This window comes from Salvia hispanica, chromosome 4, assembly GCF_023119035.1.
Source record: "Salvia hispanica cultivar TCC Black 2014 chromosome 4, UniMelb_Shisp_WGS_1.0, whole genome shotgun sequence".
NCBI lineage: Eukaryota > Viridiplantae > Streptophyta > Magnoliopsida > Lamiales > Lamiaceae > Salvia > Salvia hispanica.
In genome coordinates, this window is record NC_062968.1 from 34,026,794 (window position 1) to 34,050,662 (window position 23,869).

The 23,869-nt window shown below is 36.8% G+C and overlaps 3 protein-coding genes and 1 long non-coding RNA gene across 11 annotated transcripts; 1 reads left to right on the forward strand and 3 right to left on the reverse strand.

Moving 5' to 3' along the window:
* Positions 1–4,664: 4,664 nt before the first annotated feature.
* Positions 4,665–7,018, reverse strand: LOC125217737. Its single transcript, XR_007175795.1, has 4 exons — positions 6,373–7,018; positions 6,252–6,291; positions 6,040–6,091; positions 4,665–4,974 (listed from the first exon to the last, which is right to left on the reverse strand). It is a non-coding gene; the product is annotated as an uncharacterized LOC125217737 (long non-coding RNA).
* A 127-nt stretch (positions 7,019–7,145) lies between these two features.
* LOC125222429 (protein TRANSPARENT TESTA 9) lies at positions 7,146–16,654 on the reverse strand. Of its 8 annotated transcripts, none has more exons than XR_007176556.1 (22): positions 16,292–16,654; positions 15,198–15,249; positions 15,042–15,118; positions 14,808–14,941; positions 14,611–14,707; positions 14,453–14,510; positions 13,456–13,564; positions 13,236–13,359; positions 12,972–13,161; positions 12,526–12,815; positions 11,658–11,746; positions 11,509–11,579; positions 11,194–11,304; positions 10,209–10,277; positions 9,560–9,697; positions 9,148–9,253; positions 8,987–9,058; positions 8,835–8,893; positions 8,487–8,646; positions 8,142–8,308; positions 7,975–8,059; positions 7,565–7,655 (listed from the first exon to the last, which is right to left on the reverse strand). XR_007176556.1 is itself a non-coding variant. In XM_048125032.1 (21 exons), the coding sequence occupies exons 1-21, from the start codon at positions 16,342–16,344 to the stop codon at positions 7,449–7,451; spliced, it is 2,433 nt and encodes an 810-aa protein (XP_047980989.1). In that variant the 5' UTR covers positions 16,345–16,651; the 3' UTR covers positions 7,146–7,448. The 8 variants fall into 8 exon arrangements, 5 of the variants coding, with proteins under 5 accessions (XP_047980989.1, XP_047980987.1, XP_047980988.1 ...); XR_007176555.1 differs by having other exon boundaries at positions 7,615–7,754; positions 7,975–8,045; XR_007176554.1 differs by having other exon boundaries at positions 7,615–7,754.
* A 2,663-nt stretch (positions 16,655–19,317) lies between these two features.
* Positions 19,318–23,240, forward strand: LOC125222873 (pre-mRNA-splicing factor 38). Its single transcript, XM_048125721.1, has 6 exons — positions 19,318–19,685; positions 20,207–20,328; positions 20,460–20,550; positions 21,459–21,588; positions 21,677–21,747; positions 22,659–23,240. Exons 1-6 carry the CDS (start codon positions 19,396–19,398, stop codon positions 23,113–23,115), a joined length of 1,161 nt encoding a protein of 386 aa, XP_047981678.1. The 5' UTR covers positions 19,318–19,395; the 3' UTR covers positions 23,116–23,240.
* LOC125222874 lies at positions 23,215–23,755 on the reverse strand. The gene has a single exon (XM_048125722.1). It carries the CDS (start codon positions 23,667–23,669, stop codon positions 23,271–23,273), a length of 399 nt encoding a protein of 132 aa, XP_047981679.1. The 5' UTR covers positions 23,670–23,755; the 3' UTR covers positions 23,215–23,270.
* Positions 23,756–23,869: the final 114 nt, after the last annotated feature.

Here is a 23,869-nt window from a genome sequence, read left to right on the forward strand (position 1 = left end):
CTACTGGGTCAAGCAGAAAACGAAATGAACACAGATTACCTTGCATGCATCACCTAAACTATCGGATCTCAGAAATCGAGCACGTGAACAACTAAATCTCAACCTCTAAACTACTGGAAATCATGTAAACAACATGGATCTAAACATCTAAGCTACCAATTGCGAAAAGCATCCAAGAAACATAAGTAAAAACATCATCAACATGAAAATAAACACCAAAGCTTCATAAAACTGGAAATGAGTCGAGATCCAACGGTGAAGTCGTCAATTTCTCCGATGAAACCATTGAACTAAGCTAAGAAAGCAGCAAACTATCTAACTAAACTAAAAGAGCGGTGGCGTTAAGCGCCTATGAGAGCTTCCTACCTAAACTACGATAGCGTTAAGCGCTACCTCTTCATTGTGGAAAGCTTCTATTTATAGAGTGGCTTTAACTTCAACCCTAAGGCAACTTCTTGTCGGTATTTGACCATTTTACCCTTGCAATAATTGAGGATCTTCATGTCAGCACGCCATTCTGTCTCCTTGACCAGGTACATGACTTTTTCTGCGCTTCACCTCCATTACGCCATTATGTCTCCTTGACCAGGTAGATGACTTTTTCTGCGCTTCAGCTCCATTCTGCCATTCTGTCTCCTTGACCAGGTAGATGACTTTTTCTGCGCTTTTGCTCCATTTCTACTCCTGTCGTCAACTTCCTGATTCTCCTAGGTCCGAGCGACGACTTCTGGTATTTTACTTCAAAATCAGCTATTTTGCATCTGCCAGGTCAATTTACACAAACTCCCGGATCCAACAGATTTCTGCACACTTAAGCTCAAAATTTGTGCATTATCTCCTCCAAAAGCATATAATTTTAACCCAAAACCAATGCATGAAACGAGCCTTATCACAGCTCCTTGATTGTCTTCCATTAATTTCCCAATTCTTGCCCACCAGATTCGTCTCTTTTTTTTCCTCACTCTCTACTCCTCTTTTTCTTTCTCAATCAACCGTCCCCCTAACTGTGCAAGAAACTGTTGTTTTGCAGTTGAAATTGCTCTACCCGGCCGAGTGGATTTTTAAGCTATAAAATCACCCGGCTGGGTGACATAAAATCTACCCATTCTAGACTCCTTGCGCCTTGAAGAAGCAACCCGGGCGGGTGTAATTGTTGGTGTAAAACTCACCCGGGCGGGTGGTACTTTGCTGTGTAAAGCACTTCCGACGGGTTGTCGGGTTTGTCGGGGCACCAAATCGGCGGAGAGCCAGCTCAGTTCGTGGTTGAGCCATGAGGCTCGTTTCTGGAGAGGTGACTGTATGTTGTGTTAAAACAGTTTGGCTGAATGAAGTAATCCGCAGGTTGAATGAAGTAACGTGAACTTAACTGTTTTGTGCATAAGTTTGTGTATAGCTTTTGTTAATTTGAACCAAATATCTAGTTGAATGAATTAATAACATGTTCAATGACAAATGTCGATTAATATGAAATGATAATATAAAGTGTATTGTATGCATAAGTACGTGATCGGTTGTACTTATGATGAACTAAATTACCTTTTTAAATGAAGTGAATGAACTTAAATTCTGGTTGAATAATGATTTTTGTTGTTATTGTTGTGGTGGATGAGGTTAGCAGGAATGATTTGCAAGCAGGCATGATGATTTGCTCAGCATATTGAAGGCAATATTGATCAAATACGTACATTTAAACATATTATTGTTGAATGGAAAAAGAAGTACTTTGTGAGGGGACTGTCTTGTCCGCAAGTGACGAGAGAAAGACGATTTAGAATTTCTATGGCTTGAAAGATGATTTAGAATTTCTATGGTTCGCAAGTCCTAGTGAAATAAAAGTCCATCCTCCTTATGTCGTCAGCACCAAGGTTTGCAGTAGTCGAAATAAAAGTCTAAATTACTTCATTCAACTAGACTATTACTTCATTCAGTTACATTATTACTCCATTCACCTAGATTATTATTAATTCATTCAGTTACATTATTTACTTCATTCAACAAGTATACCACTCCATCACAAAAGGATTTTACTTCATTGAACTTCAATTGGATCAGTTACATTATTTACTTCATTCAACAAGTATACCATTTCATTACAATAGGATTTTACTTTATTGAACTTCAATTGAGTTATTATTTCAGTCCATTACCTTATTGATTGTTTATGATAATTTGTAGAAACCGCGTCGGATTTTAATTACTCTGCTTCTGGCTGCGATCTGGTCGAATTTGGGGATTGTGTTGTTGATTTGTTGTTTTATTGTGTTTATGTGTTTGTTTGTGGATAATGAGTTGCGTGTGTACTTCAATTTGTAGATCTAGCTAGTTCATGCATGAGTTGTGCATTAAAAAATAAAAATAAGAACATTTTTCACTGTTGAATTTGGAAAATCTTCTTTTTTTGATAAAGAGCTTAACCTTTCATCAACCAAACCCGACTTATTAAATGCATCATCTTCTTCTTTTTTTTACTGATACAGTAGCTATGTAAATTGCACTTGGAACACGGACACACACACACACAAGCATGATACATACAAAATCGAGTTGTTGGATATTTAATTAGCATTGGAGTCATTGTTGTTCATTTTTAGTGGATGTCACGAGATTTTGTTGATTGTGAGTTGAGTGTATGCTTCTCTGTTCCTGAATTTATCTTGAAGTATATGTATATATATATATCTCACGTGGACATGTGCACCAAGATCCAGTCAAATTTGTTGATGCACATCATGATTGACTGCTAATTGTCGACTTTAAATGAATTGTAGAGATTGGAGAGGATGTAGATAACATGGTGTTGCACTTACTGTTCAACATAGGAGAGATGGTGAATAAAGAGATGCAAAAGGAGATAATTGATGAGGTTATAGGGCCACATGGAGCGAGCTGGAGAGGATGTTAGACGAGCTGCAGAGCAACGTTGTCTTCCTCAATCGTCGCGGTTGATTGAAGTCATTTCGAATTGGAGAAGAACAAGTGTGAAAATCACCAATATTTAGATTTCTATATTACTTCATTCAACTACGATATTACTTCTTTCAGTTAGATTATTACTTCATTCAGTAAGATTATTAAGTATTTCATTATTTAACTTTCTTATTACTTCATTGACTAAGTCATTACTTCATTTTCTGTTTTACTACTTAATTCAAATAGTTCCATCACTTCATTCGACTAGGTTATTACTCTAAAGGATTTTGGAGCAGATAAGAAAGAGTGATCACTACTTCATTCATACGTCTAATTAATTCATTCAACATGTATATCACTTCATCAAAATAGGTTTTTACTTCATTGAACTTCAAGTGAGTTATTACTTCAGTCCACTACCTTATTAGATGAGGTTATAACTTTATCAATAAGGTTATAACTTCATCAAAATAGGTTGTTTTATTGTGTTTATTTCGGAAGCTGGACGGTAAATTTCAGAGTGCAGAAGAACAAATTGTTGTATGCATAGTTTGCAAAGAGTTATAATTGTAATGAACTAAATAACGTACTTGATGAAGTTATAACCTCAAGCAGTGAAGTAATATGACTGAACTGTGTTGTATGCGTAGTTTGCGAAGAAATATAATTGTAATGAACTAAATAACGTACTTGATGAAGTTATATCCCCAAGTAATGAAGTAATATGAACTGAATTGTATTGTATGTATAAAGTCTGTAGTTGGATTTCTACATGTGTTGAATGTGAAGAATTCCGATTACTTCGTGAGATCAGATAACATCTCAAGCTTACCTTCTGAATCTCATGGAGAATTCAAATTATGGATGATCTACAAACACCAATTGACACTCTTCTTTATACAAATTCAGATTTAGAGGTAGAAGAAGACGACAACTTATTTGAAGGTTCACGGTTTTTTCGATTTAATTTTTTTGGATACCTGATGTATTTTTAATTTTGATAAAGTTTTTTAACCAATCCGATGAAAAATCTATTGTTGAACCTTGTTGATGAATGAATTATATTTAACAATTTGTATTTTTCAATTTTTTCACGCTTATAGTGATAAACAGATTAGCATGAAGTAATAGTTTAGCAGAATGAAGTAATCACCAAGTTGAATGAAGTAATATTACCATAACTAGGTTGTATGCATAAGTTTGTGTAGAGCTATACTTATTATGAACCAAATATCCAATTGAATTAATTATATTTAACAATTTGTATTTTTTCAATTTTTTCACACCCGTAGTATAAACATATCATTAATGTTGTAATAGTTGAATGAAGTAAATGCGCCGAATACGGCGAGGTTGGTCGGCATGATTCAAGAATTGTGAGAAGATACAAGTGATGTCCTTATTTCCTTATAGTAAATTACTTCATTCCAATAAGTTTTGTACTTCATTCATGTAATTATTTACTTCATTCATGTTGTTTACTACTTCATTGTAATTTGAATTTGAATTTGTTTAAATATTTGGCAGAATTTAAATCAAATGGACTATGTGAAAGTGTTTTATTAATGAAATATTTATTTTTTATTATGACGTATTCGTATGTCAAGATTGAACATACCTATTATTCATCCTAATAGGTTCATTATTTCATTGCAGAAGTTTTTTACTTCATTATAGTAGTTTATTACTGTGCATGAACTAAAATCGTTTAAATTTTCTCCAAAATAGTCAACTATTCCCATAGTAGGAGAAAGTTGTAAACCACATAATCCTCACTATATAAACCCCATAACCAATACAAAATCTCCATCACAAAAAAGGAAAAAACACAAACTTGTCCAATACAAGAAATCATCCAAAATTGACACACCAACACATCTCAATGGGCTGCGCCGTGATTTTAGGCACCACCCATTTGTTAGGCATGGGGACGGACTGCACAAATGTCCTCATCAGCATGTCACCGTGCCTCAACTACATCTCCGAAACTCTTCATTTCGTTCCTCCAATTTGATTTCTCACCCAGCTGTGAGTTAAAGGATTTTTCCCCAGCGTTTTCTTCACCTGTATACAAGAAACACATAACAACAATTCAACATTTGAAACATTGTTTATATTACATCATTAAAATAGTTTGTAACTTCATCATATTTAGGTTCTTTAGTTCATTACAAGTATACTCCTAGCTAAATATACATACAAAACAAGTCAGTTTATATTACTTCATTCCATGAAGTTATTATATCATCAAATAGGTTATTTAGTTCATTCAAATTAATTTCTTAGCAAAATATGCATACAAAACAGACCAGTTTATATTCCTTCATTTCATAAGGTTATTACTTCGTCAAATAGCTTAGTTGATTCATTCAATTGTTATTTCTTCACAAAATATGCATACAACAAAGTTACTTCATCCCATGAATTTACTACTTCATCAAATAAGTTAGTTACTTCATTCAATGCTATTTCTTAGCAAAATATGCATACAACACAGTTAATAAAATTCATACGAACATCAGACGAACTTTCCTTGCGATTTGATTTCCACGAAGCAATGTCTCCAAATTATGAAGTAATAAATCAAATTAAGAAGATGCAGATTATTTTTTACCACATAATTCAAATGAGTCCAGAAATGAACTAGAAACACACATTAACAACATACAATCAAAAAAACAAAAATCAAGCACCAAACTAATAGCCTCATCAAATGAAGTAGTAACCTCGTGAAATAAAGTAATATCCTCGAGAAATGAACTATATCGACTTACACAACCAAATTTTTTTATACATTTTCTCTCAAATATAAAAAGTACAATGAAGTAATTGATTTATGCAACAATCAAATGTTGAAGTAATCGCTCCTAAAGACAAATCAAAGCCAAAAATCAAATGTGTCTTACCTGAATCAGAGGTTCGGCCAGAGGTTCAGCCAGAGGATGGAGTAATCTCTCAAATATCAAAAGTATTTGTGAAGTAATAAAAAATTGATCGTTGTTAGTTCATTACATGAGGTTAATACTTCATCAGATAGGTTATTTAGTTCATTACGATTATAATTATTTGCAAAATTATACACACAACGCAGTTCATCGCATTGTTTATTACTTCAGTCCATGAGTTTACCTTCAAGCCGACCAGCAAAAGAACTTCACACGAGATTAGCTTTGTCGACCCGCTGCGAATTAGCCACCAACAAACGATTATATTTCACCCCTAATTGAACTATTTACCCACTAATTGATGAATTAATTACGCAAAAATCAGAAACCAAAGTAAGAAAAGTATGAAGTAAAGTAGAATTTTGAAAAATATAAAACTTCAATACAGTGTATTACATGAGGCATAACGTTCTGTCGGAACGCAATCGGCGTCCATCTGAAATAGTAAATCGAAGCAATTTTAGTCATAGACTTCAAAATAGGAAGTTCAGAAAAACAATATAATATACACCTTCACCTTCCATTGATGAATTTCTGGTGTCAACTATTTCAAATCACGTGGAGATGTGGATGTCGGCTGATGGAGATGTTGAAGTTTGCGGATAGAGATGTTGAAATCGACGGATAGAGATGTTGAATCCGTGGTTAATCAACGACTATCGGTAGACGACTTTCATGTGTCAACCATTTTGAATCTGTGGTCAATCGACTTGAATCAGCTTGAGATGTCGTCGATTGTAGAAGAGGAAGTTATGGAGTCGTCGATTTTGGCAGAGAAGCAGCGTTTGAGCGTCGATTTGGAGTATAAGATGAGCATCACTTTGTAGAAGAAGATTCGTCGCTTTGTGGAAGAAAATTCATCGATTTGTAGAAGTATACTTCAATTTGGAGAAGAAGAGAGCGAGAGAGATGAGAAAGAAGAGGAGCGGTGTGAATGAGGAGAAACAACGTTGAGTTTTTTTTTACCCTAGATGTAATTTGACCGAAATACCTCTGATTTGAAGTATATTGCTTACATAATGAAGTAGCGAAATTCATGAGACATGGTTTAATCTCATCCATTAAAATCTAGATTTAAGGGCCTAATTTGATCTTAGTTCGATCTTTAAGACTAGATTTGTGAATAATGGAACTCTATAAATACATACTCATCGCTTTGATACCTATCATTTCCTTTCCGTCCAAAATCAATTAAACATGTCGAGATTATAATTTTATGCAGCCCAGCTAACGATTTAACAAAAATTTTGAGAGAGAATGACAGACAGCTTGCTAGAGAAAAAGGCGACAAATATGAACTTCCCTTTTATTAGCTCTTGAAAAACTGTGTAATGTTACAAAAGCTCATAAATAGGTTGAAGCAACATCTAAACTGGGCTGCCTCAGATCAGATTAATTAGTCGCAGAATCTCACATACAAAAGACACAGCGATATATATTTACATACAAAGAATGGCACTAACTACTACATGCTCTATTATACATTTCTGTACCTGATGATTCCTTTGGACCAACTCACATACATGAGGCTGAGACACTGAAAACTAACCGAGCGTTTGAAACCTCCGCAAAAAAATAACATGAGGTCCGCTTTCACACTGTGTTGTCATCCTCTACATGCTCAGACAGTTGTGAATGGTCTGTACTTTGTTCTAGTTCGAGTACAGGTTCTAGGCTTTTCTCCACCATGCAACTCTGCAACTCCATTTCCTCTTCAACCATGGACATTGCGTTCTTGCAGGATTTCTCATCCCGGAACGCCAGAGTCCACCTTCCATCAACCAAAGCTTTAGATTTTACCTTGCCATGGGCAGTATACGTAGCAGTATCAGTAAATGGGAATGAGGAAGGACGGATTCGAAGGTGCAGCCACCTTAAATGTTTATCATCTACTTTTGGCTGAAACAGAAAAGGGAAGCATGTGAATATGGGATCAAGCAGCTGCCATATCCTTCAAGTTCAATAATTTTGTGTTAGGTAAGAAACAGTATGTCCTTATACAGGAACTATAAATGAATAAATAAAATACCAAGTGCATAATCTGTAATTGAAAGCACAAAAAGATACAACTTGAAAAGCTACTCAGCTTTAGTACTTCAGATGTTAAGAGATCATTTACCCTGTCCTACATGCCATAGTAATAAGATGGGGGAAGGCTTCTCTCGTCTCTCATGCAACCCTCCATTTTTACTGAACAGGGTTCACTATTACAGTTTCTCAGTATGATTCATTGAAACACTAATTTTTAATCATGGGGTAAAAGATTTATTTGAGATAGCAACTCACCTTACATCCAGCCAATGGTGCCACAACTCGTACCAATCCTCGTCCTGGTTTCGCTGGTAATTCCTCCGCAAGGACAAGCCAACCTGAGCTACCCATAGAGAGGGCTAGAAAGTAGAAATGGCGTTCTTTACCCCTTTCAAATGCAATTCGACAAGGAATTGCACCAACTGAAGATAAATGAGAAACCAATTCCATTAAAAGAAAACAAGTGAAATCAAAACCTTGACTCAACAAATTATTCACATGCATGCTCAGTCCGTATATGGCCTATGACGCTTCTGGGAATGCAAAGCCAGGAACGATGATGAAAACCCACAAACAAGATGCAATTCAAATCTGATTTACCAAGGTTAATTTCAGCATTTGGTTTAAGTTCTGGAAGACGTAAACCAGCAATCCTTGCTCTGGACTTCTCTGGAGTATCAACAGAACAGAATACAGGAGGTTGATCTGGCAAAACTTTACCAAGCGAGAAAATGTGGAGATGATGAAGCAACGCAAACACCTATGGAGATGAGAAATTTGTCAACAATATACAATGATTGTCTACAGAAGTGCATGTCATTTACACTTGTGAGCACAGGTCTAGGTGCTACAGAGTACATAGTATTTGTGCATCATTCTATGCCTACTGAAGCAGATGTTATAGACTTTATCCTCATATTAATGAAAATATAGTAACTGAAGGACAACCTTCACTGCTTCACACATTCTCTCTCCAGCAGCAAATGATGATTCAGATGATGCATGCTCTGTAAGACAGAAGAATAACAATAAGACGCATGTTTCTAAAAATGTTCATAGATCATTCATGCAGGGGGAGGAGGAGATAGAGAGAGAGTGACCGTCATTGGCAGATTTGAATGGCGGCAATAGAATACACTTTGGATCTTTTCGCGGAGAAGATGCCTCAATTGCTGAACAGATCGATTGTTTACCATGAATAATATGCAAAACTAAACAAATCATTCTTAGTTAAATAGGAGAAAAGTGAGAAATGGCATACCTCTTTTGCACTTTCTCCACTCATCACAAATAACTCTCAATAATAAATCAGACCACGTTCCTCTAGCCTCCTCTAGAACACGAGCAGTGCAATGGTGAAACGAATCCTACAGACAGAGAACCTCTCATTATATGCTTAAGTACTTAACTACTTGCTGATGGTTTATACTCCACTTATAACCAAAGGAATACCACAAGTAGGATAAACAATATCACAGGAAATGGTTATGTCAACAGAGTAACATTTTCCAGAGATCTACTCAAGAGAGTTTTCTCATTATCACTAATCAAGGCTCTGAGATAGCACTGTATGTAAGATGTCTCAAAAGGCCAAGGACAACTAAAACTTCCTCACAACTAGGCAAGCAGATATCCATCTGTAAGTAAACTGAAATTCATATTTTCTTACTTACTCTGAGCAAAGTAAGATGATGGCTGTTGAACTCCGCTTTGCTGTAAGGTAACAACTGCCGCAAAAGCCAACCACCATCCCACAATGTTTCTGCAGAGATATTTGATCTGCAGAAGAGACTAACCAACGAATCGAGTACCTAAAAGAGCAATAATCCGTTAAAACTTAAAAGAGCATTTGAACTAAAAGCGTGAAATAAACAATGACCCTTCATATTATATAACAAGAAAATATTATATAATTTATAATTAAGAATTCTTCTCTCAAACTCAGTTTCGTTCACTGTTTATTAAGCAGTACCAAGGGATACACGTAAGTGTGTAAATTGATTCGGCCTCCTCGGAAGGATTAGACCAGGATGTAAAGGGAAATACAAGGTGATTATACAAGGGAAAGTTAACTTTTCTGGCTGAGACTCAGAATACTTTATCTGTTTGCAGCAGCAAATTTAACAAATTCACCAAATGGACTGCATATAATTTATGATTTCATTATTAAGATTATTGCCCGAAGAGGCGAAGACACTACTAAAAATATACTTGCACCCACCAGATTGGATGCTACCTAGTGAGCCCTAGCACGTTATGACACCGGCATAATATATAGGCACACACAACAAATATTATTTTCTGGGATGTAAAAGTACATACTTGAAATCTATGCACGCGAGGACTCGCTCCAACCTCTGGGTGTGCACATGAAATTCCAGCATACTCCTGCTGGACGTAACAAGGTATGATAAGTTATACTCCCTTCGTCCCATAAAAATATGGGCAATGGGCATGTCACGGGAATTAAGATAAAATTGGTAAAGTAAGAGAGAGGAGGAGAATGGTATGGTAAAGTAAGAGAGAGGAGGAGAATGGTATGGTAAAGTAAGAGAGGAGGAGAATGGTAGTTAAAGTAGTGTTAGTGGATAGTGGGACCTACATTATTAAATTGATATAACTTTCCAAAAATGGAATGGCAATATTTTTGTTTGACGGACGAAAATGGAAAGTGCACATATTTTTATGGGATGGAGGGAGTATACTATTGATAAAATTAAGATTGAACATTATTACACTCATATCCCTTGTTAAATTGATCCACTAGACTTAAAAGTAATAGACAATAGCAGCCAGAGTCTGAACTTAGATTTATGACCAGATGATGGTTTCAAATGCCAAACCATGACATGATGTTTCATAACTTGAATGTCTAGCCAGCTTTGATGCCAACAAATGATTTGTAGTACTAGAATCACATTAGAGGAGCATCACAAATGTATGAGTCTTTCCCATTTTAAGTGTTACTGGAATCTGGATACATACCACTGCTCTGACCCTTGGGATGTCAGAACTTATCAAGCTAAAAGGCAAAGTCAAGAAAAATAAAGAGAATGTGGAAACAATGTCTAAAATAAACTGATTAGAATTTTTATCAATAGGAAAACACAAGCAAGCAAAACTGCTCTCAGCGCTCTCAAGCATCAAGTAACTTGGGGAGGCAGTCGCTAAATCCAACTCCAGAGAGCTAAATACTATATCACTTGAAAAAAGATGTTTATCTCATTCTTTCAAACATTGATGTGTCACTCAAGAAAGCGAAAAAAACAAGTTAAACAAGGAAAAGCAGACGTAAAACTTTCTATACCTTCAATTTTTGCAGATAGAGATCAAGTTCGCCACTAATGCCATCTTTGACCTTAGCACCTTCTGATGAGAAAAGTTGCTCTTCTGCAGAATCTTCCCCAACCAAGGCTTGCTGTAGGCACACAAGAAAGCAGGCATTACTGAAATGTGCACATCACGTACTTGCTGGTCTATCAGTGGTAAAAGACTATATCACCATGAGTAACTTGAACAAAATAAAAGCAGGCAGCAGCACATATTATGCATGCTACTGGCTAATATTTCCCAACTAGGCAACTAGTCAAGAGAACAGAGGATAATACTACCAACCGCGTACCAGCAGTTTCTTTTTATGTTGTTTGCGTTGTGGAAGTATGCCAAGAGCATCAACCATTGACTCGTCTAGTTCTGCAAATGCATAGATTAAGTTAGTTAAGTGCTAATGAGGTTTATCAGCCAATAGCTAGAGAATCTGAGCTGTAGGACCTTTTGTCTGCAACAATGTTGCTAGAACATTTAAGGAGCCAGCAACTTGAACTTCATCTCCACTGACAACAAATGAAAGCAAAGTTTCCCTGTACAATTGCACAAATAAACATAATAGAGTTTAATGCAGAAGGTACCATGCAAATCTCTTATTTTCTGGCAGTAGTGAAGGCTAGCAATATCTCAGTAAGTTTCATTGATTAAACCAGAAATTTGTAGCAACAAATTATCACTCATTCCACCTTATTCAGCAATTATTCACCAAACAATCAGCTAGAGGAACAATGGAGAAAATGAAATACTATAACTAAGAGTCCAGTGTCATGACCAGTAATCTCTCCAGCAAGCACAAAACCAAATGGGTGAGCATGCCAATATTTCAAAAGCATCATGTGGCAGCAAATATAGTTAACTGGTTATTGATGGCATGTTAAGCAATACTCTGGAAAGGAAAAGGATCTCTAAGAACTTAAACGGGTAACAGCAATTCATTTGAATTTCCTGAATCCATGTCATTGATTTGAAGTCATGAAATAGTTAAAATACTTCAGTCCCACAAAGATTGAGACACAGGGGATCATCATTCTCTATTGCGCTATGCTACCTGATAGTTACAAGACTACTTCCAAATAATGCAATAATTACAGAAGGCATACATTAGAGTCATGTTCAATGTGCCACATAGGTTCCTATCCCAGTGATCGTCTAACATTAAACTCAACTACAGACTGACAGGAGATCACCAATCTATATCAAAAATAACATTTTCAATGGAAGAGCTGCTCAGCAATCAAATGCAAGAATGCCTTGAGAAAAAAAATCACTAATAAATAAACGAAGCCATATGTGAGAAAAAAGGATTAAATACCTCGGAGCAAATCTCATACTGCTATAGTTATGATTGAATGCACTGTGAGGTGTATGATTTCCGGTGTCAGATTCAGAATTTTGACTGCTTGCGTCATTATTTTGGCTTTGTACATCTGAAGAAGCATGGCTCGGCAGATTACCGTTGAGCTTAGCCTCCGAACTCTCAGGAAAGATATCTGGATAACATAGAAGAGCAGCAGCAACAATATTTGCCAGATCTTTGATTTTTACTATGCGCAGAATGCAACAAAGTAAATATAAAGAAGTGACAGCCCCAAGACTTGATTCCTGCATGTATACGACTAAGATAGTCACAAAAATATTTATATAGACCCATAAAACCAGCAATCAACCAAATATAAAGAGCTCATAACAATTCCCAGAAGCGTAGAAAATTAAAACACACATAAATTAGGGAAAATGAAGAGAGTGGTGAGTATGTACTTTGACTGCTTCAGTCCTACTAAAGGATGGGAAGATCAGCGGAAATATCAGAATCCTCAGAACTTTGTCCATTATCAACCTCCCAACATCAGGGATTCCAGCAGAAACAACATCACTAAAATAATAGAGATTGTCTTCAATCTCGTCAACAGCAGAAAGAATGGAAGACGAAAGTTCTGCACTTCGGCTCCTATTCAAGAAATAATTATTCATGTGAGCAACAACATAAAAAATCATAGGGAAATATGACATTCCGCATCTTACATTTTAGCATTTGAAACAATTGAGTTCAAATGGATACACCGATCTCGAAAAAATTCGATCAAGTTCACAAAATAATCTGAATGTGGGGCCTTGGATACAAATCTATTTACAGTGTCATCTCCAACTGCAAATCAGTCCAAGCTTATTGTTTAATACATTGGGTCATTGTGAGTTAAACCATATTGGTTATGAAACCAAAGTCAAACTAAGAAAAACTCACCATGATAAACGTTCAAGGTTAAAGCACGAACAGCAGTTCGGATCATACTTTCTTCATGAAATGCAAACCGTATCGCCTCAACATAAAGGGGGAAATCAACTACTTCCTCCTAAACCCAATAGGAACAAAAGGGGGAAGAACAAAGAAAATGAGATATGTGAAAGTAACATGGAGTAAATTTTTTCCGTTCAATTTTTTTTGCTCCACATTTACTAAGACAAAATTGGCCGTGGCACAGGTGTTGAAAACATAGCCATCAATGGCCTGTTTCAATTTCAGTTTTCTTTAGAAATTCTCAACTATATTCTACTCAATAGATGCAAGACTCTTAAAGGCAATTTCCAAAAGAAAATCTCTTGTGGAATCAAGATACTCACTTTCCTTTTATTTCCAGTTCCTAAGATGAGAAGGCCAGGGTGACACCACAATTACTAACAATGCACACTCTGATATGCACGAAAATAGTAAGATGCGCAGTGTAGCATAACCCATTTATACTGGGTTTAGTTGTCCTAGGCCTAGCTTATCTAATGCTACAATTGATTTGGTAGTCTACTTGAGCTTGTGGAGAAATACACCTAGCTCTAAACTTTCTTTAAACATACTTCAGACAAGTGTTCAATTTAGAGGTCAACTAATTAACTAAATCAATGAACTTAGATTTGCAACAGAAAGATAAGCTTTTAGCATTTCTATCAATGGATTACCAGATCAACTGATCCAAAGGTACTCCCTGTAACTATTATGCATTTATGTTCAAAACTCTTCTATACAAAATAAATGGTAAAAATTGTGGATACTAGTAATCAACTAAGAATAATAGAATATAAAAGATGATTCATAAATCAAGTTCAAAGGCCAGGTTGAAGATATGTGCATATGCACATCATTCAATCCATGCTTGTAACAAGTGACAACTGACAACAACTGAATTACAGAGAAGGTGCTAGGAAAAACAACACTGCCATTGGTATTAGTAAAAGACTCCTAAACTTACACTTTCTGTCTTAACAAGGAGTGAAATTGTATCCTTATTCAACTTCCCACTTATCGCTCTTCTCAGTCCAGATGCAGTGGCAAAACCAAAGTCAGAAATCAAAAACATATACCAAGTAGTTGAAAAGAACTGCAAGAGAAAGCTATTTTATAACACACCTTAGGAAGGATATGTAGTAAGATAACAACTCTTCGTTTCTGAAGTCAAAAGGATATGCAATGAGGTAGTTAACATGTTCATTGCTAAACATATAGTCTGCACAATATGCAAAGAAAAACTTCTTAGAGAATCCATGAGCTGGACAGACTTGGAAAAGATGGCTGCTTAAGATTCAGAAGTTATTATGCGAGCTTACATATGGAATGATCACTTTTCAGGTTCTGGATCATTATGCTCATTGTCTGCAATAGCTGGCGTGAGACGATCAGAGATTTACATATTCTTAATATGCGTACAAACTCGCCCATGACCTGCTTCTCCATGAAAACCCTAAAAGGTACCAAAGTGATAAGAATTGAATGAAAAAGAACATGGTATAAACTTTAAGAGGATATATGAGCATATCAAACACAATGGATTGAAGTCCCACTCGAAATAGGCAGCATCATGCTGGTCACCATATGTTATCAACTCCGCAATAGATCTCAAAGCCTCAATGACAAACTCCTGGCCATGTATCGCATAACGATGAGGTTATGAAACAGAATCTGGAAAACCCAACAGTGAGAGCAAGACAATGACTTACTTTGTTAACCTCATTCACGGCTTGAACTTTTATCAGTTGATCAACAATGAATCTGGGGAAGACAACAAACACAAGGAAATAAAAGACGGAGATTTTGAGAGCCATATTATCAGACAGAACACAAAGAAATCATCTTAAGCTCATGGGGATGATGCATTCTAAGCTTGGTGGGTAAAATTATTTAAACTGATACAGCTAAATTACTTTAATTAAACATTATACTCACTTCCTTCACAGCACCAAAATGCCAACCTCAGTTATGATTCCACATCTAAAATTCCAAGCTTCCCAAGAATCAGAACACCAAATAAGGGGTCCAACCATTGTGTAAATCCCATATTCGGTGTTCCATAATTCTTCAGTATATTTCTAAGATAAATCAAAGAAGTACAATTTCCTAAAGCCCATTTCATCTAGTCTTATCTTATTCCTTGAAAAGATAAGCTATAACCTATGCCTTAATGCATAAAAAAGTAAATCCAAACAGAAATACCCTCAATAAGAAACTAAGCCAAAAGATTAACGTTTCTTGCAAGCTTCTTTCTGCAGAATATATGAGTCACTATGCATTAGGATTGCACAAACTGTCTAGTTTGCCAAGTCAAGGACATGCCAAAAAGGCATTAAACATAAGCTTTCATGGTACACTAGTTGCATATACTACACCATTTTCTTTGGGGATATACATGGGATTTGCATCCTCAAAGAACAAATTCAAACCACCTATCCATTCCTTCTTATGAAGGAAGACGCTTAAGTTGTTTTGAAAGATCTCAACAGAGGTTTTTTACAAAGACATCAATTCTCTTAACCTATTGGATAGAGGAGATGCATCTTACCATTTCACCGTCAGATCTCAACATAGTTTGGTCCCTAAAAGGGTGTCACTTTCGGGAAGAAATCTAATTTCATGCTCAGTCTAAGGGGGCTCTATTCACTTGAGCAACAGAAGCATAAATTTCTACTCCACGAGATATCATCCGTTCAACAAAAGGTATCCTATGGCTCCTAAGCTAATTCCGATCCGAAGAAGGAGAAATCACAAGTAAAGCAACGAAAAGTAGCATAAAAATATGCAGCTTGTAAAGAAGTACCTGAGTTCATCTAACGACAGTCTATCCCTGGATCGCCAAAAGGAAAACCACATCCTTTAAAGAGGTAGCGATGACCGATTACTTCAGTGCGGCATCAAAATCATCCTCAGGATCCCAATAATTGTGCAACCTCGGACAAAATGGCAATGGGAAGCAATTAGAGGAAAAGGGGGGTTAGGGTTTGCGATTGCTTGGACCGGAAATTAAGAAGCGCCAAGAAGCAATGAATCAAATGAAATGAAATACTAGTAGTAAAAAGAATATCCAGAAAGGCGATGGTAGGATTAATTAATTGATAGATCATATAGATGGTGTGGGGTTGGGGAGATCATCATCGGGGTTGGGTTAATGGGTCGAATAGTCTGTGCTTGTGCCGACATGTCATTTGTCATTTGTCATTTTGGAATTCTTTGATTTCTCCAATTATTTCCTTAAATAAATACTTTATCAAATAAGTACTCCATACTATATACTAGTTGATACAGGAGACACGTCATACTCGTCATAGTCATGATTTCTTGCTTACATTTATACTATCATTCACATAGGATTAAATACGATGGCTAAAGCTGTAAATGTTCGCAGTATTCGTTACCGAAAATTTATCATTTATTTCTATTTTTATTTATTCCTAAAAATTTTGTCATATTTCACTTTTATCAATTTTGGTGGTGGATCTCATATTCCACTAACTTATTCTCATTTGTATTTTATTAAGTATAAAACTAATGAAGTACTTGCTATATAAAAATAGAATCATGTGCCACTAACTTCTTTAGCCCACTTTCTATTATCTTTCTTAACTCATGTCATGTCAAATGGTGACAAATTATTAGGGACGGATGGGTACTGTTCAGGCAATTTCGAATTCATCTCTTTCAAATCTCGCTTCATTAACTTTTACTCCCTCCGTCCGCCATTAGGAGTCACATTCCTTAGTGGCATGGGTTTTAAGAAATGTTAAGAAAAATAATTGAAAAATAGTTAGTGGAATATGTGTCTCACTTGTATATATTAGTTTTAAATGAAATGTGATTGGAATGAATTGGTGGAATGTGAGACCCTATTACCATTTATGGTATAAGTGAACCGGGACTCCTATTCGCAGACGGATTAAAATGGAAAAACGAGACTCCTATTCGCGGACGGAGGGAGTATATGATTCGATATTTATTCAACTTTTCCTTGAGTTGTTCGGACTTATTTGGCAACTTATCTTTTTGCTATTTTCGACAGTCGCTATTGGTTCCGTTGGCCCATTTGAAGAATTGGCAATCACTCGACTTGTTAAAAACAAGAGAAAGAAAGAATGAAAGTGAATCTCTCAGAGAGCATCTCCATAATCCCATTATCAAATTCAAGGGAGAAAATAACCAAAATAGATTATAGAGTATGCTCTATGAACGCACAATTGGGTTTCACCTAAATCCGCACAAAAGTCACTAATGGCTCGTTCGCTTCTTCCTATTTGGAAAAGTAAGAAATTAATATTGACTTAATTAAAACAGGTGGTCCCTTCAAGTAGGAAATAGTTGAGGGAGTTCGGTGTTCCATATTTGGCTGACAACACGCAAGCCCATTCCATGCATTCAAACGAATATGTGTAATTCCTTCTCCTACCCCTTCCGTCGATTAAAGCGGCAAAACGAAAAAAGTCGACTACCCAAGATTATGTCCTCGCTGGAGTGTGCCCCCCCCCCCCTCCGCTTAGCGGCCGGATCGGAGACTGCACACACAAATTGCACTTGTTAGATCCAACCTTATTCAAAAACGATGAAAGGGGTATACACATAGATTTCTGCATCAGCTAAAGGGCTTTTGTCAACTCATAATGGCCAAAGAGAAAATAGAGCTGAAGAAAAATGGATAAAAAATTGATCTTTACAACCCAGCTTGACAAAATCAAACGACCGTTTCTCTGTTTCTCCTCATCAGCAAGATTCTTCAATCCAAAAAAGAATCTACAAACCCGGCCATGAAAATACTGACCCAGAATCCAAATTTTCCGAGAGTCACAGAGCGACAATCACAACAACAATAGTTGAGGGAGTCTGGTGTCCTTCTTCTACCCCTTTCATCGATTAAAGCGTCAAAACGAAAAAGTCGACTACCCAAGATTATGTCCTCGCTAGAGTATGGTCCCTTCGCTCAGCGGCCGGATCTGAGACTGCACACACAAATCGCACTTGTTAGATCCAACCTTATTCAAGAACGGTGGAAGGGGTATACACGTAGAATCAAGGATACCGATAAACTTTTGTACGCGTAAACGTTGTTGTTAGTGACGGAAATCTGTGGATCTTCGTCACCGCCTCTTCAACAGCTTCCAAGGAGTGCAGTGTAGTGAGAGAGAGTATCCCCAAAAGGCAAACTCCAAATGCAGACGCAATGTGTGAATGGGGGGAAATCTAAAATTTTGAGGGATAATTTGGTAAACTGTCAACCAATTCTTGTCCACTGTAGCGGGAAAGAATTCCAATATCAAGTGGGGATCGTGAAACATCTCGTGCGAAAGTCTTCATGAATAGTGCGGGCCGGAGCGAAAATCGAGGGCCATGCAGAAACATCAAATGAACACCGAACTAGCTTTATTGTCATGATTTGACCCCATTACTTTTCGGGTTGTTCCTCAATATTGCACGTCTGCACTTCATCGACATTACACCTTTGCTATTTGTCCAAACCATACTGCAATCATTTAAGAGATTTGGAATATAAGTTTTTTAAGAATAAAAATTCTTTTATTTACTTCTCTCATTAAAATAATAAATTACATTTCTCTTTCTATTTACTAGTACTAATACTCAAATTTTCACCTAAATTCTCACTTAAAATTATGCATCAGAAGAAAGTGGTACTCAAATTTTCACCTAAAATTATGCGTCACAAGTGGTATTTTAATGTGATAGAGTCGATATATATAAATTATAAATTGATGGAATTTTTTTCAGTGTATTATATTGTGCTATAGTGTCCAGTAGTTAATTATCCTAAATATAATTATTTGAGATTTACGAATTAAGAAACTCTTCAGGCATCATAAAGGGTACTCCATTTCTCTGAAGTTGGGAATTAGGTTTTCGGCCAAAATCTCCATCTCTCTCATGGCGAATCGAACAGATCCCCTCGCCAAGAGCATAAGGGGTACAAACCCCCAAAATCTGGTGGAGAAGATTTTGCGGACCAAAATATACCAGCACACTTACTGGAAGGAGCAATGTTTCGGGCTGACGGCGGAGACGCTCGTCGACAAGGCCATGGAGCTAGACCACCTCGGCGGAACTCACGGCGGCACCCGGAAACCCACCCCTTTTATGTGCCTTGTTATGAAGATGCTCCAGATTCAGCCCGACAAGGAAATCGTCGTCGAGTTCATAAAGAATCCCGAGTACAAGTAATCTATTCTATTTCATACTCGATTCACCTCATCCTCTTTATATTATAGTGTTTGTGTGTAATATTTTTAAGAATATAGAGGCGTTTCTTATCTGTTTCAGCTCAGTGAAAAGCTGCGTGTCTAGTTTGATTGGATGTACTGCATTTAAATTTGTTAAAATATCTATTCAAGTAGTGTCGGGTGTCTTAGGAATTTCGATCTCATGCCGTAATTCTTGGATGCGGAAAAATGCGTGATAGCTTTTGGTCGAAGTCTGGGCAGAAGGAATTAAAATCTCTGGCTCTACATAACTACTGATTTTTAGTAATGTGATTTGGGTTAAATGGATTGTGATTGGTGAAATAGCACGAACTTCAAATTCTAAGAAAGTGTTTACCTTATTTTTTCCATCTTATTCCTGGCTGATTTCAGTTTTCTCGCTTTATCGTAATAACCTATTTGCTGCTAGTACTTTTAATATATGCCACACGATTCTGTTTCTGTAATTCTTAACTAACTTCTCACGGTCTTTGATATAGATATGTTCGTGTGCTTGGAGCATTTTATCTGCGTCTAACGGGAATGGATGTTGATGTTTACCGTTACTTGGAACCTTTATACAATGATTACCGAAAGCTGAGGCTCAAGCTAAATGATGGAAGTAAGATTATCTAACCCTTATTTGAGATTTATTGGTCAATCTCAATCAGTTTGTTCATTGGTTCAAATTCTTTGAACTTTCGATTGTTCTACTGTGTGATAACTTTTCTTTTTCTGACTTGATTGCTACAGAATTCACATTGACGCATGTTGATGAGTATATTGATGAGCTGTTGACAAAAGACTACTCATGTGATATCGCACTGCCGCGAATCAAAAAAAGGTATCTGAAATGCAATGCGGACAAGGTTCTGATGGTGTTTACGGGGTTATTTTAATTTTGTTTTAGTATCTCCACCTTTGTATGATAATATGTTAGTCATGTTGGCCCCTTTTGCTTGTTAGTGTTAAGTTAGGTGATACCACTAGCTACTGCCAGAATACTAATTTTGAAACCCACTAGCTCTGTAAATTTGTAGAATTTTCGAATAGAACTTAATCTTTTGTCTAGGCCTGTTAGTTGCTATGAATGGTGAGTGTGGTTCTCTAAAGGTCTAACATGTAGCTTGAGAATATATATAGTTTCTTACTACCACCATCTTTGAAAAATAGAAACTTTTGAAACGGCACGGGTGCTAATGCTCAATAGGTAAAGTAAGAGAAAAGAATTGGTAAAGTAAGAGAGATGAAGAAAAAAAAGTAGTGGGAGTAGTGTTAGTGGATTGTGGGGTCGACTTCCTAAAATAGAAACTATAGAAAGTTTACATTTTTAAGGGATGGACTACGGAGGTAGTATTATCTTATGATTACTACATAATAATTTTATTTTTTTAATGAACATAATGTAATGCTTTATTTTTCATTTTAAAGTTTTGATCGGGTATCATATGAACTGGTACAAATGTTATTCTATCATGTGAACAAGTCATGCTTGACCCACTACGTTGAGCATATCTGAGTTCTAACTTCTGACTTCTGTAGATTTTATTCTATCATGTGATCCTTTTATGTGAACAATTCCTACTTGCATCTGTATTTGTTAAACCAAGTAACCCACTTCTTTGAGCATATGAAAAATAACTAGTCCATGTTTGATAACTCTTATTCTCTCATTGGTAGTTTCTCTTGTTTGATGGTATGTGTTGTACTTTATTTGTTTGAAGTCATCAATATCATATTTTCTGCTTGCAGATGGACTCTTGAAGGACTTGGTTCGCTTGAGCCTCGAAGAAGTGCTCTTGAAGACGATTTCGAAGAGGAAGAGGAAAAAGAAGAAGATGACCAACTTGCTGATGGATTAGATTCTGCTGCCGATGACAAGGTCAAATCTCTATACATAGCATATGACTTTAATTTGCCTGATTATTTCTTGTTTGTAGACCTTGTCTTATTTGTTTATTTTACACCAGGATTACTACCGGGCACGAAGTCCAACCAGGGAAAAAGATCGAGATAGAAAACGTGATAGTCACAGATATAGGTACAACCAAGTACTTCGTTGCACATTCAAATATTGCTTGTCAATAGCAATATGTTTGGTGATTTGGGTCAAGTGTTACTCATGTTTCAGTTTTTGCAACTATAGTGAAGCAATTAATTTTGCTTTATGTGGTGTTTAACTTCTTCTATGTTTTTAATGGGAGTTCTGAGTGAGTTGGATGCTGTTAAAACATGAATGTACTTGATTGTACATATCACATTATTGTGATTGCCTGACCAACATGGCATTTCAAGCCTCTGATGGCTTATAACAGCATCCTAGATTAAAACATTGTGGTCCTGCCAGGTTTCTCTGCACTGGCAGTGTGCAGCTGAGAAGTATGATGGATCGTACAATTGTACTCTGTAAAACTGAAAAGTGTTCAGCGCAATATTTTCCCTTTACTTTTTTTTGTTGCACTCCATCTCCAATTGTATCTCTGCTGTACCTACATTTACAGAGTCTCACTTTTGAGGTAACAAAAACTTAGAGGTTGTGACATTGCGAAGAACTTGCCTGTGTGTTTATTTTGTTCGGTATCCAATTGATCCTTAGTGCAATACAATAACGTATTATATGCATCTTATGTGGAGTATGTCATTGTGGTATTTTGTGTCCGTTTGGATTGGTTTTAAGCTCCTCTGTTGTTCAAGAATCAAGATACGAGGATCAACTATTTCTACCTAGTAATTTTCAAATGTTGATTGATTTTTATGCCTTGAGAGTATCCTTTCCTATTTGGTCCGTTTAAACTCTCAGTTAAAGGAGGATTTTTGTGCCAACCAGTTGCATTATTACCCTTTGGTTTACCTTCAATTAATTTTTTTGGTGATGTTATCTAGTGAAGTACAGAAGGAGAAAGTTAAAGGTGTATTGACAAGAACTGACAGTCTATCTTTACAAAATTTCAGGGACCGTGACTATGACAGGGATCGGGACTATGACAGAGATAGAGATAGGGACTACGAAAGAGATTATGATAGAGACCGTGGAAGACGAGACAGAGACCGAGACAGGGACAGATATCGCCTAAGAGACGAGAAAGATTATGGGCGTGATAGAGAGCGAGATAGAGAAGGCAGAGAGCGTGAAAGGCGAGAGAGGGACCGTGGGAGGAGGAGGAGCCATTCAAGGAGCCGCAGTAGAAGTAGAGATCGCAAGGATCGTGATGGTGATGAGCGTCGCAGACGGCACCACTCCAGCACGAGCCCCAAAAGACGAGGAGAGGCACCTGAGGATGAGGCACCGAAGAAGAAGAAAGAGAAGAAGGCAGCAAAGAAAGACGATGGAACAGATCATCCAGATCCTGAGATTGCAGAGCAGAACAGGCTCCGATTGTCTCTGGGATTGAAGCCTTTGAGGGTCTGAAACAATCAATGAATGCTTGTAATGTAGATGGATGAATCTTAAATTTGTATTGATATGATGCTTCAGTTTGTTCATCAGTACACAAGTTTTTCATGAAAATGTTGAAATTAGAAATTCATTGATTAGATGGGTGAATTCTCAAATACACATGAAAATCAATCTTCAGGTAGGAGTATTCCATGCTTATCATAATGAAGAACACCTGATAGATTCAAGGTTCTGCACTTGTCTCCCATGAGTATCCTCTTCTTGCAGAGCTCCACAGCCTCGGTGCTGGTTGCCGTCTTTGTTCTTTTGAGCCTAAGCTTGACCTTCTTTAAGCTGATCTTCCACTTGCTAGTGAGGATGGCAGAGGCAACCGCAATGGGATGTCGTCGTTGGCATGGCAGCACAACATGGTTTGTGATTTGTTGAGTCTTGCTCTCGTCATCGGCAGCAGCAATGCCGAACCCAAAAGGCATGTTTGGTGATCTGACGATGCCACAGGCAGTGGAGAAGATGGCACCAATTTTGTGAGTTCGAGTCTTGCTGCTTCCATCATTTAGTTGATGCATCTGCTTGCCTTGTACTCAACACTTGATTGCTTCTTCTTCTGCTACATAGTAAGAAGTGGTTGCTTTTGAAATGCACAAGACATATTTGTGGCTTGTGATTGTGGGTGGTGGAAGTGGATGTTGATAGGCTGCCCATTTTTATTTGCTTATGTTCCTACCTTATAATTAAGAGTTGCAATTTACTCCAAAAAAATAATCAC

Excerpts from the sequence above, each read along its gene's own strand:
- LOC125222429 (XM_048125030.1), bottom strand. The coding sequence starts at position 16,344 with ATGTGGTTTTCCTTTTGGCGATCCAGGGATAGACTGTCGTTAGATGAA. Across the intron at positions 14,511-14,610 it reads TACTACATATCCTTCCTAAG|AGCGATAAGTGGGAAGTTGA; the intron begins GTGTGTTATAAA and ends TGGACTGAGAAG. Across the intron at positions 9,254-9,559 it reads ATCATCTTACTTTGCTCAGA|GATTCGTTTCACCATTGCAC; the intron begins GTAAGTAAGAAA and ends CTCTGTCTGTAG.
- LOC125222873 (XM_048125721.1), top strand. The coding sequence starts at position 19,396 with ATGGCGAATCGAACAGATCCCCTCGCCAAGAGCATAAGGGGTACAAAC. Across the intron at positions 19,686-20,206 it reads ATAAAGAATCCCGAGTACAA|ATATGTTCGTGTGCTTGGAG; the intron begins GTAATCTATTCT and ends TCTTTGATATAG. Across the intron at positions 20,329-20,459 it reads GCTCAAGCTAAATGATGGAA|AATTCACATTGACGCATGTT; the intron begins GTAAGATTATCT and ends TGATTGCTACAG.
- LOC125222874 (XM_048125722.1), bottom strand. The coding sequence starts at position 23,669 with ATGCATCAACTAAATGATGGAAGCAGCAAGACTCGAACTCACAAAATT.